The 16,922-nt window shown below is 37.5% G+C and overlaps 1 protein-coding gene and 1 pseudogene across 1 annotated transcript in view; both read left to right on the plus strand.

Moving 5' to 3' along the window:
• The first annotated feature begins 239 nt into the window (after window positions 1-239).
• Window positions 240-16,922, plus strand: part of TRPC1 (transient receptor potential cation channel subfamily C member 1) — a 72,334-nt gene continuing 55,651 nt past the window's right edge. The window contains exons 1-2 of the mRNA XM_054585154.1: window positions 240-523; window positions 14,075-14,229. Coding sequence (XP_054441129.1) covers window positions 349-523; window positions 14,075-14,229 — 330 coding nt within the window. The 5' untranslated portion in view covers window positions 240-348. The remainder of the gene's footprint in view (window positions 524-14,074; window positions 14,230-16,922) is intronic.
• LOC129079779 (malate dehydrogenase, mitochondrial-like) lies at window positions 664-12,668 on the plus strand (annotated as a pseudogene).

Consider the following 16,922-nt stretch of genomic DNA (forward strand, 5'->3'; position numbering starts at 1 on the left):
GGCCGCCATCACGCGGCCCCTGCGGCTCCTGGCACGGCCCCGCGCTCGGCCACCGCCCTGGCGCCCGCCACTCTGTCGTCCCCGGACCGGCGCGGACCCGCTCGGCCGGGGCGCAGGCGGCTGGGGAGGGGGCGCTGGCCCCGAGGCCGCGCAAGCGCTGCCACCAACCTGGGGCTGTCCGTGGAGGGCGAGTGCTGGCTCCCGGGGGACGCGACGCCCTTCGGGGCCAACGGGCCGGGAGCGGAGGCAGCCCTGGGAACGACCCATCCCTTTTCCAGCCCTGGGGTGGGGCTGGGGTCGCGGGGTGCTGCGCCCCCGTCTCCTGGCCTCCCCCCGGCATGGGACGCGATGATGGCGGCCCTGTATCCGAGCACGGATCCTTCGGGCGCCTCCTCCTCCTCCCTGCTTTCTTCCCCATCTTCCTCTTCCTCGCCGAACGAGGTGATGGCGCTAAAGGATATGCGGGAGGTGAAGGAGGAGAACACTCTGAATGAGAAGCTGTTCTTGCTGGCTTGCGACAAGGGTGAGACCTCAGCCCCTTCCTCCGCTCCGGATACCCTTGCCCTCCACACCCTTATGCTCTTCGCAGCCTCAACTTTGGGCCGCCCCTCCCTCTTTCCCGCGCGCGGGTGTCTGCCCGCCTCACCCGCGGCCCCTCCTGGGATGCCCCGGGGACGCCTCGCGTTCTTTGCCCTCCCAGTGCGGGAGCAGGGCGCAGTCTCCCTTGGTGACGTCCTGTGTTTGGGTGGCGGTGTGCGGGCGCGGACCTTACCGCTGCTACCGACTACCTGAGTGACTTAGTCTCCCTTTGGGGTCTTCTGTTCTTCCTTTTTGGAAGCCCAAAGGGCTTGTCTAATAAGAGAAATCCATGACCTTGCTTAAGATGCCTCGTGTGTATGGACTCTCACCTGTTGTTTTTTTTTTTTCTCCTTTTACTTAAAATCTTGCTTGTATTACAGTATTTAAGTGAGCGCCCCAGTGTCCTGCTGTTCCGTAACTGTTGACTGGAATTAGGTGTATCAGTGTCTTAGGTGGAGACAAAGACTGGATTGAAGAAATAGTCCCAGACTTTCTCCAAATTTACAGAACAGCTTTGTTCGTGCTTTTTATTGGGGAGGACGGTTTATTGCTCCTGAACCTTCTTTGAGAACTAAAGGTCGTGCAAAATAATTACAGGGCAAAAATGTGAAATATGTTTTTCTTAAAAACAAAACAAGAGGTCCATCACTTTTATGGCCATATAAAGTCTCTTCACTTAAGCATGCTTTCTTCTGTTGCATATAATAAAAGGGATGGGAAATGGTTGTTCTAAGACTACTTCTATTTCCTGTGTGTAAATAAGTGCTGTAAAATTTCTTTTTAAAAAAATCTATTCAGCTTGCCTTTGTTGGCCTTAAAAATACAAGTTATTTTACCAGGAAAAATGGGCTTATTTGGGGACAGTGAAGAATTGCAATTCAGGACAAGCAAGCTACAGCAAAAGCCATTGGCAAATCCAACAAGCAAAGAAGGAAAGTTATTTTATGGAGAAGGATGTTGGGAAGGGTAGTTTTGAACAAAAGTTAACTGGAGAAAATGGAGAGTTACGGGTAATGATGGTTTTTCATTGGCCGAGTTGCGGGGGTGGTGGATTTCTTCTAGGAGAGGCAATGCACGTCTTTTATGTTGGGGCCTACCATTGAGGATTCTTTTCTGTTGAGCATTTACCTGTGGAGGTCTGTAATTGATTAAGAAATCCTTCCTCTGACATCCCCTGGTACTGCATGTGAGCACCCCCTTCTGGCCTCCTGACACCATTTCAAATGAGGTTTCCCGTTATTAATTTTCATGCCTTACCATGGCCATGCTCACTTAGGAACACACTGTTTAGCATCATGCAGACTTCCGGAACATAAGCCCAAAGGGAACCTTACACTGTGAAATTAGCTACAGAGGATTTTTTGTTTGTTTCTGCGAGTACTTTTTTAAAAAAAATAAGTGACAGTCTCTCTAACCTCTCTTACTGCTTTTGTAATAGGATTTTATTTATACAGCCTTTTACAAAACATTGACAAAGTCCACCTATGTCAGCCACTTTTATGTTCTTATAGTATTAAATTATATTATGAAAGTATTTGTTAAACTCCACCATGGACGCAACTTTGAATAGTCTTGGAAGTGTAAAGAAGTGTAGACTGTATGTCTATAACCACACAAAAATAGTTGTCTGTGGGTTATGTAAAATTGTTTATTATTACTGGAGTGGGTTGTATTAGTTCTTTTCCCTAAAAAAATTCCCTGAGAGGGGAAAAGAAAAGATTGTATTGTACTAGGAGTAAAACACTGCTGCATCTCCCCCAGCTTACTGAGCTGTGGTTACTTTCAAGCACACAGAAAGTATGTCAAGAAAGGGAATTTAATATTCCTGTCAAACTGAGGAATATTGTTTAAGTACCGGTGTCATGTGTATATTTAAGATTATTGCATGACATATTTCAAAGGAAAATTTTAATATATGACAGTTTTGTAGCCCATGCAGTAGTGCCAGTTGAAATAGTTTGGCATCCTCTGTCACTTTCCCATTTTATAACATCATTAAGATCCTTGGAGAGCTTTGGCTTTGGTAATTATGCATGCTTTTTTTCCCCCTATAGCATAAATAGGTATTTTCTGTTTCAGGTATGGTAAAATGAGATTTTGGGTTAGACTAGGGAAAAATGGCTTATTTCTTACACTGTGGTATCCTTTTACATGGAAAAAATAGATATGAGTTACAGCAGTATTTTTTTTTACCTTTTTATATTCACTAATACTGTTAAACCTTTTTTAGTGTTACCCAAACCAAATCTAAAAGTGAAAATTTCCTTAAGTAGTCATAGTTTCCCCTATTACATTGGAGTTTTCATAAAAATCAAATGATAACTCATTACTAAAACAGCTATTTGGGGTAGAGTTCATATACTTTTCATAGATGATTTCATTTAATCCTCACAACTCCGTATCTATATCTGTTGTTATCCCATTGAACAAATGAAGAAAATGAGGCTTAGTAGAATTTTAAAACTACTTTGCCCAAGTACATTAATTAGGAAGTAGTAGAACTTGGATCTATCTTGAGCCTGCACTTTTTTTTTTAAGGTTTATTTTATTCTCATTCCAGAGAGAGGGAAAGAGGGAGAGAAAGAAACACTGATTGGGTGCCTCCTGCAAGCGCCCCAACCAGGTATCAAGCCCGCAACCTGGGCATGTGCCCTGACTGGGAATTGAACTGGTGACCCTTTCATTACGGGAGGATGCTCCAACTACTGAGCCACACCAGCCAGGGCTTGAGCATGCACTTTTTATTTTTTTTAATTTTTTTTATTTTTAGAGAGAAGCGAAGGGAGGGAGAATGAAAGGGAGGGAAACATATATGTGAGAGAGAAACATCACCTTGGTTGCCTTCAGTACATGCCCCTGTGGGGGATGGAACCTGCAGCTCCGGCATGTGCCCTCACTGGGAATCAGGAGTTGAACTAGCAGCAATTCGCTTTGTGGACTGAAGCCCAGCACTGAGCCACCCCAGTCAGGGCAAGCGTGTACTCTTAACTATTAAGTTATATTGATCTAGTTTTATATGAGTGAATGAAAGTCATTTGTGTTAGAAAAGACACATTTACATTTGGACTTAGGAGTTGAACATTAAACTTGGTACCTATAAATGCTTTATAAAGCTTGATTTCTGTGGATTAAATTTATCCAATAAAAGCAAAAAGCTTTAATAGTGCCAGAGCAAATCTACTGTAAAACATCTATGTTTCTCATCCTTTTCATTTTGCAGTCTTACTCTACATGTACAAAATATTCATAATATAGTACAATGAGAAAGAATTTCTAAAGCAAACATTGTGGAGATGAGGTGGTTTTGTGTACATTAGTGGATGGGTAGGCCTTTGAAAGCTTAGCACAAATTAAAAAGTAAAGAAAAAAACTAGGAAAAAAAAGATTTTATAGTTTTATTTTATAGTTTGTATAGGTAAATTTTATATAAATGAGTTCAGTAGGCCTAGATAAGTGCTAATCCAGGTAGTGGCCACGTAATAATGTCTGTTATTGAGTTTGAAAATGGATCAGAAAATCATCTCAAATTCAACACTGGTTCCTTTCTTTGTAAAATATTTAAAAGAAAAAGTGAATTGAAAGTTCTTGTGCCAGTGATAGAAAGTTAAGTTTGGGCCTGCTCAAGTAAAATTCTCAGAAAGTACACACATTCTGTTTAAACATAGAATGTTGCAGTTCAAAGGTAACGGTTAATTGAAACGAGAGATGGCAAATGTGTTGTTTTATGAAATATTAAGCAGTAATTCTTAACCACCCATGTCTTTTCCTCTCTCATTGCAAGTTGATATGGTAATGAACCACTTTTTTTTTGTGGAAGCCTATGGTTTACTTCAGGCCTGCTGGCTGGAGAAAGGGTTAATAGGTTTTTTTAGGGAGCATTTAAAGTAAATATAGTTCATGTTCATTCACCTCTTTTACAGTCACTGTTGAGTGGATGGTATCTTTTATATACTTTCATGAACTAAAAGTATATAAACCCCTTAAGTTGCTGACAATCAATAATCAGTTCTTGTGCAGAAAAAGGAGATGATAAAAGAATTCAATCCAGGATTCAGTCTCTGCCAACTTCCCATGAAGAGCATTTTAGGGAATTTGATTTGCAATTAATGAGTCAGGAGGTCCTCTTGAAATTTCAGCATGAGGTCAGAGAAGGAATGGAGAGAGCTAAATTTCATCTTTATCTTTTGGCTCAGTCTCCTTTAGAGTTTTGTGTCACCTTTGTGACATGATTTGCTACATTGTGAGGCAGGATGCTTTGATGTCTGAATTCCTACATAAATTTTGCAACCTTTGGGCTAAGCATACTTTTAAAGTGGGCAACATTTCTGGGAGAAGTAATACATAGCTGCTCTTTTAATAACAACTTATTTAATATTCTTGTATTTCATAGGACTTTTCTAAAAAATCTATTTGAGAAGAGATTTTGAAGTGTTTGAAGGGATCGGAGAGGATGGCAGTGGGAAGAAAAAGTGCAGAGTGCTGGGCAGTTTAGGCTGATTAGGTTGACTACTTTCTGAGTACTAGGAAGTTTTATGTTGACAAGGGGTTAATAAAGTATGTGTTGTGAGGGAAGAACACTTTTCAGAAAGGAGGGGTAAGGACTGTACTGTAGACAAAATTCTACAAACATTTCACAAATTGTCATTAAGCGTAGCGTTTAATTAATTTGTGCAGGAGAATTTTTCAGGTCACCAATGCCGCATAATATATGGTTTGTCGCTGTTTTAACAACAAGAAAATTAATCACCAAAATCTTAATGGATAGTTTATCTATAACACACTCAACATTAAGCAGTTAGCTACTTCAAGAACTGTAATATTTGAATTTCTTTATAGTGATCCCACAAGTGTTTTTTTTTTTTTATCCTCACCCAAGGATATGTTTATTGACTTTTAGAGAGAGAGAAAGGGAGAGAAGGCTGGGGGGCGGGGAGGGGGGAGAAAGTGAGAGCAAGCGAGTGAGAGAGAGAAACATCGATGTGAGAAAAGAAACATCCGCAGTTGCCTACCCCAGCACCCTGACTGGGGATCAAACTGGCAACTTTATGGTGTATGGGACAATGCTCCAATCATCTGAGCCTCCCAGTCAGGAATCCACAAGTGTTTTTATTTCATTTTAATTTGTTGCTCTTTTTTATAAGTCATCATCCCACAGTATTTGTAGGTTCTGGAAGGATACTTCACCAAGAAATAACTGACTACAACCCTGTCCTTTAGGAGCTTCTTCTGTAATGGAGGTGCTCTCCTGTGCTCCTGTGAGAAGCAGTAAGGGAAAAAAAAAGTATGTTTGCTCTGGCCAGGTGGTTCAGTTGGTTGGAGCATCATCTGGTACCCCAAAAGGTTTCGGGTTTTATTCCCAGTTAGGGTTTATGCCTAGGTTGCGGGGTTTGATCTTCAGTCAGGGCACATAACCTGGGTTGCAGGTTTGATCCCCTGTCAGGACAGTGCATACCTTGGTTGAAAGTTCAATTCCCCCCATGTTGGGTGCATATGGGAGGCAGCCGATGTCTCTTTCACAACGATATTTCTCTCTCTTCCTTTGTCTCTCTAAAAGCAGTAAATATCCTGAGGTGAGGATTAAGTGAATGAATGAATGAATGAATGAGTGAGTGAGTGTGAATGAATGAATGAATAAATAAATAAGCAAGTAAAAATAAAAAAAAATATGTTTGTGCCTGATCTGTCTGTAGGGAAGAAACAAATGCTCTAGTTAATGTAAGTGGCCTATTTATGTTTTGGAAGACAGGGTATTCTTAGTACACAATCTTTTATATGAGCAGTTAAAAAAAATGTAGCTTAAGCCAAACCCCTTTACCTTGTGTATTATAGACTTTGGGGAAGGGTGTTAGGGATTAAATTTTATTGTATGGGTGTCATTGCCACCTAAGAATAATTCCTCTTCTTCACTGCTTCCAGTGCTATAAATAACTCTTCATAAGTGACTCCACCAAATTTAATGATTCCAAGAAGTTTAAGATCTAGGATTAGTAGTTTAATAATATGTAAGGAGCAGCTCAAAAGCTATCTGTAAGAGGTGATAAGTAGTGACTTTGAAGAGACCGAATGGATTAAATATCAGGACTAAAAGAGTTCCAGTGCCATAGCAATATATTGTAGGTATGAGATGCAGTGGAATTTCTTTGGATGCCAAAATTTTGTGATAAATAAAGTGGTGCTCAGCACTGTTAATGATAGCTTCTGTTAATTAAAAAAAAAAAAGTTTATTTTCTGGTCATATTTGTTGCTCTATCACTAATTCTTTTATATTTTTTTAGCTTAGTTTATATTGACCCAATAGTATACTTTTTTGGTTCTCTGAATATATATAATTCAGATGTATTAAGAGATTAAATTTAAGCAGCACAATGAATCCTTTATGAAACTGTATTACTACATACCTGAGATAAACTAAAGTTTTATTCAACTTGCAACATCATTGTGAATTGAATCTCAAGTCATATATCAGACTCTAACTACAAAGCAAATGTTGTTTCTGATTGTCCTTCTAATGGATTAAAGAAATATGCTGTTGATAATTTTTAATTTATTAACTAATTTACTGTAAAAAAAAAGTCAGCATTACCTTCCATGCTGTGAGTATAGTTTTTCCTGAAACAATGTGAATGAATCTTTGCTCTTTTGTCAGTTGACATTCATTATCACTAATAGTCATAAATGGCTAAGAAATGATGGTAGTAACTATGTTTTTTCAAAAATATTCAAAGTACTATGGACAGTTCAGCATACCATGTTTCTGAGTATCTTTTACTTTGAAGGTTTCTTTCACAGCAATGTGATTACAAAAACATTGGGGCCTATGGGTTTTACACATTTAGTAAAATCACATTGTAAATCATCTTCCCTGTAAAAATCCTGCATGTATTTTTTTTCTTTCTGGAATTTGGTTCAAGTTAATTTGAAGTTTGCTGTAGAATTAACATTTTAATTAGTATTATCACTATTCCTAGTTACATTTTTGTATTTTTTTTACTTCATTCTTCTTTTTCCTCTTAATAAAATCTTCTGTTTTAAGTGTCTTTAGTAATAGTTTGATTAGATGTTGAACTTGCCACATTCAAAAAGTGTGTTACATAAACTTGGTTTGAAAAGCTTTACAGATTTTTTGACAGATTAATTATCCCATAGTTCACAACTATGGGAATATTTAGGAAAATTTGGTTACTACAAAGTTAAACTGATCAACATTAATGCTCCCATGTCAGCTATGTTGAAATTTGCCTTCATATGCCAAAAAACAAAACTAGATGCTAATGAAGAAAAGATGTAATCAAGTGTTCTTAACTGATAGTGCAGTGTTTCTCCACTGTTTTCTCAAGGCTTTGTCACAGTTGCTGAGAGTGAATTTGTTGCTGAGGATCCATGAGATTAGCCTGGTATTTTACATACTGTTTCATTTTTTAAAACTAAGCACTCACTACATTGATTTTATAACTGCTAATGGGTTATAACCTACAGTTTGGAAAACATTGGTCTTGGACAGTGATTTTCAACCTTTTTCACATATATTAATTACTAAAATTCTGTGCCACACCAAAAAATAAATAAATTTTTTGCTGGTCTGAAGGAAAAAATAGGCATAATTTTAATTCATTCACACCAGACAGCGATTGTTGTGTTGGCTGTTGTCATTTTTTTTTTTTTAATTTGACAATCTAACGGAAAAGACATCATTGCCCCCGACTAAATAGTCAGGTACTGCATGTTTTAAAATTTTTTGCAGCACACTAGTGTGCCATGGCACAGCAGTCGAAAATTGCTGGTTCAAGGAACATCATAGTTGGTCTAGAAAGATCATACTCGAAGAGGAGGATAGTGATACAAAGTAAATTCAGAATAGTAGCAAAGCCCAGATCCCAAATTAGTAAACCACAATAAAGATTTTGGCGTTTATTTTAAATGTGATGGAAAACCTTGAGGATTATAAGCTTGATATGATTTGAGTTTTGAAAAGCTCTGACTGCCGGGTGGAGAATGCATTAAAGCGGTGGGACCGGAGCAGGGGTGGGCAAACTATGGCCCACAAGTCAAAACTGTACGCCACCTGTTTTTGTAAGGCCTGCAAGCTAGGAATGGTTTTTACATTTCAAATGGTTGGGAATAAATCAAAAGAAGGGTAATATTTTATAATGTGAAAATTATATGAAATTGAAACTTTAGTGCCCATAAATAAAGTTTTAGTGGACCACATTGGAGCACATTTGTGTACCTTTTTTGTGCTTCAAAGGGCAGAGATGAATATTTGTGGCCGAGATAGTATGCCCTGCAAAGCCTAAAATATTTACTCTGTGGCCCTTTACAGAAAATATTTGTTGATCCCTTTACTAGATTATAAATAGATATATCAGTAAGGAGGCTGTTGCAAAGTCCAGCAGACAGATGATGGTGGCTTAGATGCAGGTAGCAGTACACATGGATACAAGCGGATGAGTATGGGAGATAATTTTGGAGAGAGGGCTGAAAAGACTTGCTGTTGAATTGGTAGACTGGTGGAATTGATTGAAAAATATTCTTTTTCCTTCACTGAAAAAAGAACTAGCTAGCCAAAAAAAGTAAATAGATTATCTTGCATTTCTTTCTCTATGTTATATTTTAAAAGAGAAAGAACCCTGGCTGATATGGCTCAGTGGACTGAGTGGCAGCCTGTGAACCAAAGGGTCACTGGTTCGATTCCAGGTGTCGGGCACATGCCTGGGTTGCCGGCCAGGTCCCCAGTAGAGGGTGTGTGAGAGGCAATCACAAATTGATGTTTCTCTCTCTTCCCCTATCTCTTCCCCTCTCTAAATATAAATACATAAAATCTTTTAAAAAAGAAAAAGATGTATGTTAACTCTTAAAAGCAACTTCAATATATAATGGAAAACATATATTTGTCCGACATATGAAGGCATTTAGAATTGTAATCCTTGCTCTATAGCTTCTTGCTATGTATTTTTAAATTTCCTAACCTCTTTTTAACATACACTCATCCTAAATATTAAGACTCTTCTGTAATTTTTGAATATAGTATATTGTTTTAAATGGCTTGCAAATACAAATTTTGGCTGAATGCTTAGGAGGCACTCTAGGTTTCCCATTGGCCCTTTGAATGTAGCCTGTAATTTTTCATTCGCATGACTGTGTCAGCTGTGACAGGGTTTAACTTTTATTATTTTTAGGAATGCAAGTTATTTATTAGGTTTCAATTTTTAAGTTTTTCCTCTCGTATAGCTTCTGTCTATAATAGAAATAGTCTTTGAAACCTTAATAATGCTGGAATATGTGATATTTACAATACAATTACTTTTTAAACAGCAACCTAAACCTTTAAAATGCATAGCAGTTGTTTTTCCTATACCTGAAATTTATAAAATTTTATAAGAACTATATGTGCTCTTCTTGAAATTCATAAAATTTTGTAAGAACTGTATTTATATAGTTCCTTATACTTTTCTGTCTCTAGCAATATGACTGACTAGATAATGTACAAAACCCTTCTGCTTCAAATCACTTAGACATGCTGGCTAAAATATAACAAACATCCATTTAAATGAATAACTGAGCTTTCAGGAAACTAAGGGAAACACTGAAGATCCAAAAATGGAAAGAAGATTGAAAATTGGAAGAGTGTGTAAACTGGCATTTTGCCTGCTCCATGGTTTGGGCTGAGAGTTACTAATCCAGACATTGTAGGATTTGAATTTTAATGTTCATATGGGAACAGGCTAGGTTACAAGGTCTTCAGGCTCTATCAAGTGGGGAATTGGAACGTACTCCAAACATAAAACCAGAGGCTTAAAGGACTGTACCTTTAGCAAGGGGTTAGATGAGGAAAAGAACCCATCTACCAGCACAGGGAAACTACAAAGAAGCTTGTAAATAAGACTCCCCTAAGAATTTGTAACTATGGAATTGCCTTATGTTGACTTGGAGTTTAAATTAATACTACTTCTTTGGTTTGGGAAAACCTAAACTGAGAAATGAATATTAAAAAAAAAAAAGAATTGTAGGGCAGCAAAACTTCTTGAGTTACCTGGAAGAAGCAAGTGCCAAACATCCTTAGTGGGACAAGTTTTCAAACTAGGCTGCCAGGATTCCCACAGGTAAGCTGCACGAAGATGAGTTTGCAATACCCAATTTAAAAATTCAGAGGACAGTCATCTATCATCACAAATCAGTGGACCCAACAAAGAGAATTAAGTCCCTAGACCTGCAGGTAGTTGTCATACAGAGACCATAAAATAAGTATGCTTGAAATGATTAAAAGTTTAAAATAAGGAAATAAAAATATAAATAAAAAAATTTGGAAAGGGATCCAATAAAACTTACAGAAAAAAGTCATTAAAATAAAAAAAATCAGTGAATTGATTAATCAGCAGAAATAGTTGAAGGAGGAATAAATGGCTAGAAGAGAGATCTGAAGAAATTATCCAGAATGCAGGAAGGAGAGAAAAAGAGGAAAATAAGCAATCCTTGGAGACACAGAAATTGGATGAGGTGATCCAACATGTCTAACAGAAATTTCAATAGAAGAAAAAAGAATATGAGGATAAAGTAATATTTGAACAGATAATAGCAAAATATTAAAGAATTAATGAGGAGCAGGAGTCCTTAGATTCAGAAAGCCTAATGGGTCACAACCAGGATAAATTAAAAATTCTCAGACACATTATGAAACCAAAGAAAATATGGCAATTTTTATGGGTAATATTCTACTAAGATGTTGAAATAAGATTTTAAATATTCCAGTAATACTGATAAATTTTCACTGTTCTATGTGCTCACTATCAGTTCAACCTGTGAAAAAGAGTTTTATTTTGTAAAGTGTTTGGTAAGTTTTTGCCATGGAATGTTAGTGTCTATTAATTAGTAGTGCTATGAGAAAAATACTTCTTTTTGTGATTAGTTTTTTTTCTTGAGGGAACAAAAGAAATGGGCCATCAAGAAAGTTAGGGTTCAGCAGCGGAGGCAGGAGGCTCTGAGCAGCGTGGAGGTTGCTGGAGTACCTTGGCTCTTCCCTCCTCTCCGCCCCAGCAGCTCCTTGGCTTGCTGTCCTCTCCCTGTCTACCCTAGCCATGCTCTCCACGGTCGCCTGACCTACACTGCTCTCTCTTGCAGTTTCTGCACGTTGGCCCAGAGCTGTGCTAATGTAGCCATGCTTGGGACTTCTGGAGGAATTGGACAGTCCCTTTTGCTTTTGAAGAACAGCCCTTTGGTGAGCCACCTGACCCTCTAAGATATTGCTCATACACCTGGAGTGGACACAGATCTGAGCCACACTGAGACCAGAGCCACTGGGAAAGGCTACTAGGATCTGAGCAGTGGCCATATTGCCTGAAAGCTTGTGATTTGGTAGTTATTCCAGTTGGAGCCCCAAGAAAACCAGGCATGATACAGGATGACCTGCTCAACACCAATGCTGCAATTGTGGCCACCCTGAACTGCTGCCCGTGACCAGCATTGCCCTGAGACCATGATCTGCATCATTTCCAATCCCGTTCACCCCGCTGTCCCAATCACATCTGAAGTTTTCAAGATGTGATGGTTTTCAAGAAGGAATGTACAACCCCAATAAGATCTTTGGGGTGACACGCATCGAATTTGTCAGTGCCAACACTTTCATTGTAGAACTGAATGGTTTGGATCCAGCTCAAGTCAAGGTTCCTGTCATTGGTAACCATGCTGGGAAGACTGTCATCCTCCGGATCTCTCTGTGCACTCCCAAGGTGAACGTTCCCCAGGACTAGCTGATAATCCGTACTGGGCAGATCCAGGGGGCTGGCATGGAAGGTAGTCAAGGCTAACACTGGAGCAGGCTCTGCCACCCTGTCCATGGCATATGCTGGAGCCTGGTTTGTCTTTTCCCTTGTGCATGCAGTTAGTAAAAAGGAAGGAGTTGTTGAATGTTCCAAGTCCCAAGAAACCGACAGTCCTTGTTTCTCAAAACCATTGCTACGGAGGAAAAAGGCATCAAGAAGAATCTAGGCATTGGCAACGTCTCCCCCTTCGAAGAGAAGATGATAGCTGAGGCCATTCTTCAGCCAAAAGGCTCAATCAAGAAAGGAGAAGAGTTTGTAAAGAATACGAAATGAGAAAGCAATTAGTTAGACTCAGTTTCCTTAACTTATTAAGGCATCATGTCACTGTCTAGTCATTTCAGATATCTTTTTGTACTTCAATTTGCTTTGATGGTGGGTATTGTACTAAGGATACCATCTCTTCCAAATTGTAGGTCAAGTTTACTGGTGCAGCAATATAAAAAAGTTTTGATTTTCAAAAAAAAGAAAAGAAAAATAGGAGTCAACTATTTCCAAAATGTGTGGGAGACTTTAAAGTCATTGATTAAAAATAATAGCAGATTTATTTGAAATTTTACCAAAAATTTTTTAAAAAATATGTTACCTTTCTCATTCACTTATGTAGTCAGGTTTTAGAATTTACTCTTTCTATATCATGAAATCATTCATTTCTTTTTCCTCTGTTTTTTTTTCTGTCCTTTTCATTCATAGGTGTCTGAAAGAACAACTGTACTTGCAAGTCAATTAGAATGTTTTATTCATGTTATGTTTAAAAAGTAAAATGGAAATAAACAAAACCCACTTTGCTTTCTTTGTCTAGTTAATTAGTGTTTCTCTTTTGATTTATTCCCCTTATTACTGCACCAGCTGGTCAGCAGACAATTATAGTGGGCCCCCCGTTAAAAAGGTTACCTCCATAATTATTCTCATTTTTTTCCCCATGGGCCAACTCTTTTGATGTGCGCTAGAGTTAGGCAGAAGAAAATCTGCATGCTCCTGACAGGTTAAAAATCTACTTTGAAATATTCTTACTTTGGCTTCTACGAGCATTCATCCAGTCCTGCCTTAGAGTTTTGTGAGTTAGGTGTTTCCTGGCCATTTAAGCTAAACAGATTCATTTATGAGGTAAGGTGTGTGTCTGTGTGTGTGTCTATGTGTGTGTGTGTTGGGAGAGTAAGGAGGAGAGGTGAGGAATTTCAGGCATTCTTTTGTCAAGCATATACACATTCACACTGCTTTTCCAAAGTATGTAAAACCTCTTCATAATACCCTCCACTTATGAGAAGGTCTCATCTTTAACCATTATGATGTATGAGAAAATGTATATATGTATTTGAGATATGAAACTTGAAGCTTATAATTTTTCTAACCTCCAGTTTGTATTTTTGGACATTCTTTATTGCTTTAAGTATCTTCTAAAAATTTCTCTCCTTACCATTCAGTTATGAATTTTAAACTAGCAACTTTTATTTCAACCTGCACATTTAAATTTTTTCTTTTACTTTTTATGTTTGCAGCTGATATTTTATTGGGATATATGTTTTCAGAAAGGAAATATTCATATTTTCTTTGCACATTTCCATATACAAAAATTAGCTTAGGTTTTTTTAATCCTTTAAATCAACAGACTAAGCTTTCTTTACAGTCATTCATATTTAATATGCCATGAATATTAAATTATGTTTGTATTTGTTATTTAGGTGACTATTATATGGTTAAAAAGATTTTGGAGGAAAGCAGTTCAGGTGACTTGAACATAAATTGCGTAGATGTGCTTGGGAGAAATGCTGTTACAATAACTATTGAAAACGAAAATTTGGATATACTGCAGCTTCTTTTGGACTACGGTTGTCAGGTACAACAAGGCTAGATAATTTTATTAGTAGCTTCTAAGTACTGTTAAATATGCCATGTTTTCTTCTTCTAGTTTCCTCTCTCCCTGCCGCCCTCTTCTATCTTGTTTCTTTCCTTCCTGCCTTTCTCTCTTTCTTCTCTTTCATTTTTTATTTGGTTTGAGCCAAAGAAAGTTCTAAAAATAAATCAAAAGCCTTTTTTTAAAACTTGATTTTGATTTATTTTTTTCTCACAACTTCACTCCCCCCACCCCCAATCTTACATGTTTTGTAATATCTGACAGAGGTAAATTGTCATGATTTTTTAAAGATGACTTTGGTTTTATTATTTGTTATTATAATAATATATTACATAATATTATATATTTAAAAATATATAAGTGTTCTAGAAGTGACAGGAGGAAAGATTTTTCTGTGACCCATACAATTTACAAGCATAAGAACTAATGCTACTGACTCACAAAGCAACTTTAATTTTGACTTTGATTTTCTCTTAAATTTTTAAATTTTCCTTTTGGCCTGAATTTTAATGGTCGCTTATAACTAATGAATTTTTAAACTGGAAAATACTGAGCTTTCATATCTTTATCAGTTCAGGTAAAAGAACAGACATGAGTATAAATCTTGAAAGAATTCAGTCAAGAGATTCTGAAGGAAATTTAATAATATTTTCCTTTTTTTAAGTTTTCTTATGATGGGATTTAGCACATGAATTCTGGCTCTTTTTTTTCACATTATATGATTGTTCGCTCTGTTGTAGCTTTGATAAGGCGTGTGTGTGTGTGTGTGTGTGTGTGTACCTGGGTGGCATCAGGAAGCACTCAGAAGATTTTAAAAATGTAAATGGGTTAGTTATATGTACGACATATGGCACTGTCTCTATACATATTCAGAGTAGAAAAATAAATTGCTTTCCTAGCAATTTCAGTTATGCAGAATATCAATGAGACACAGACAGTAAGTAAAAAATACCTCTGAGCAGCCAGCCGAAGTCGATGCCTAGAAGTTTCCCACCTAGGAACTTCAGTCAGAGGAGCATTTCTGGAGCCTCCTTCAAAGTCTATGTTTGCTCATTTATATTCCACTTTAATAAACTTAGTTACTTAGGTTTTTAATCCATAGAAAGAAGTACAGCAGAGGGGCATGAGGACCATACTAGAACAAAGTGAGGCACGGTACTCCTGACGATTTAATAAAGATGTTGGCAGCATTGCATATATGACAATCTCAGAGGGGCTATATGATAGAATGGTAATTAATGTTTGTAACAATGGCCCAGAGTCAATAAAGAAAAATTAAATTATATTCAGTACCTATTATCTTAGAAGAAAGAAGAATATATAGAGAACTTTTAAAAGCAGAAAACTTCCATCAAAATAGTTTAAATTTCAAAGTTAAACACTTAAAGGTATAAGCTTCAGTTACATAGAAAATAAGGTTATATGGGAAGTCCCGGATGATTCTGGATAAGGAGGTATTATGGTATAATAATCATTTTTGTTTTACACATATGATTCTATGTCTATTATCTGTAATATATACATGATTCTTTCACATAGCTCATTACATCTGAACATCATAGCTAGCCTATATAGATGTTACATTTTACAGATCAGAAAACTGAGGCTCATAGACATTAATGAATTGCTCAAAGTTCTAAACTAAGGGCAAACCTAAGATTTGATCTTGATCTTCTCACTGCAGATTTCATGCTTTTTCCAATTCACTGTATTCTGTCTCAGGCTACTTGTGTTCTATGTATCTGTCAACAAATGTCCAAGGACTTCATTTGGGTGTGGTTGTGGAAATGAATAAATAAAACAGGATATTAAAACTAATTGGACAATGGAAATACACATGAATTTCAAATCATTTAAAAAAAAGTATATTTGATAAGTGCTGAGTGGTAATACTACAATACTTGACCCTTGTATATTACTTTGAGTATGTTAATGTATTTTATCTTGTGTTATGCTTATGGCTCTCAGCTGGACAATTCCCCTCCACCACCCAGGGGATATTTGGCAATGTCTAGACACATATTTGGTGTTGCAACTGGGGGGTGCACCTGATGAGTAGAGGCCACAGATGCTGCTAAATACCCTACAACAAATGCCCAGGGCACCCCCCACAACACAGACTTATCTGGCCTAAAATAGTGGCACTACTATTGAGAAACCCTGTTTTATACTTAAACTTTTGTGGTTTACAATACATATTTGGAAACATAAAAAAGAAAAGATCACTCTGGATTAGAGATATCAAAAAAGGTTTCATGGGAGAGTGTCAGTTGAGCTTTGAAATCTTGATAATTGCTAATAAGTGTATAGTACTACTATGTGCCAAGAACTTTAAATATATTTGACTTCCTTAATCCTAACAATAGCCCCCCTATGAAATAGGTACTAATATTATCTATATTTTATAGAGGAGGAAACCGAAGTACAGAAAAGTTAAGAAACTTGTCCAAAGTCACTGTATAAATTGCAGACCTGGAGTATGAACGCATATTCCAGGCCTGGAGATTCTGGCTCCAGAGTCCATGCTTTTGCCCAGTACCCAAAACTACTCTCAATGATGTGTAGATGGGCTGGGAATGGGATGTGGAGAAGGATGGAAACAAAGGGATGTTCAATGTGTATCCTTGAGACAGTCAATTAATTGGTTTAGCCCTTTTAAACAAAATATTTGGGGT

The sequence above is a fragment of the Pteronotus mesoamericanus genome, unplaced genomic scaffold (genome assembly GCF_021234165.1).
Source record: "Pteronotus mesoamericanus isolate MK-2021 breed Mesoamerican mustached bat unplaced genomic scaffold, CSHL_Meso_final contig_82, whole genome shotgun sequence".
Lineage (NCBI taxonomy): Eukaryota > Metazoa > Chordata > Mammalia > Chiroptera > Mormoopidae > Pteronotus > Pteronotus mesoamericanus.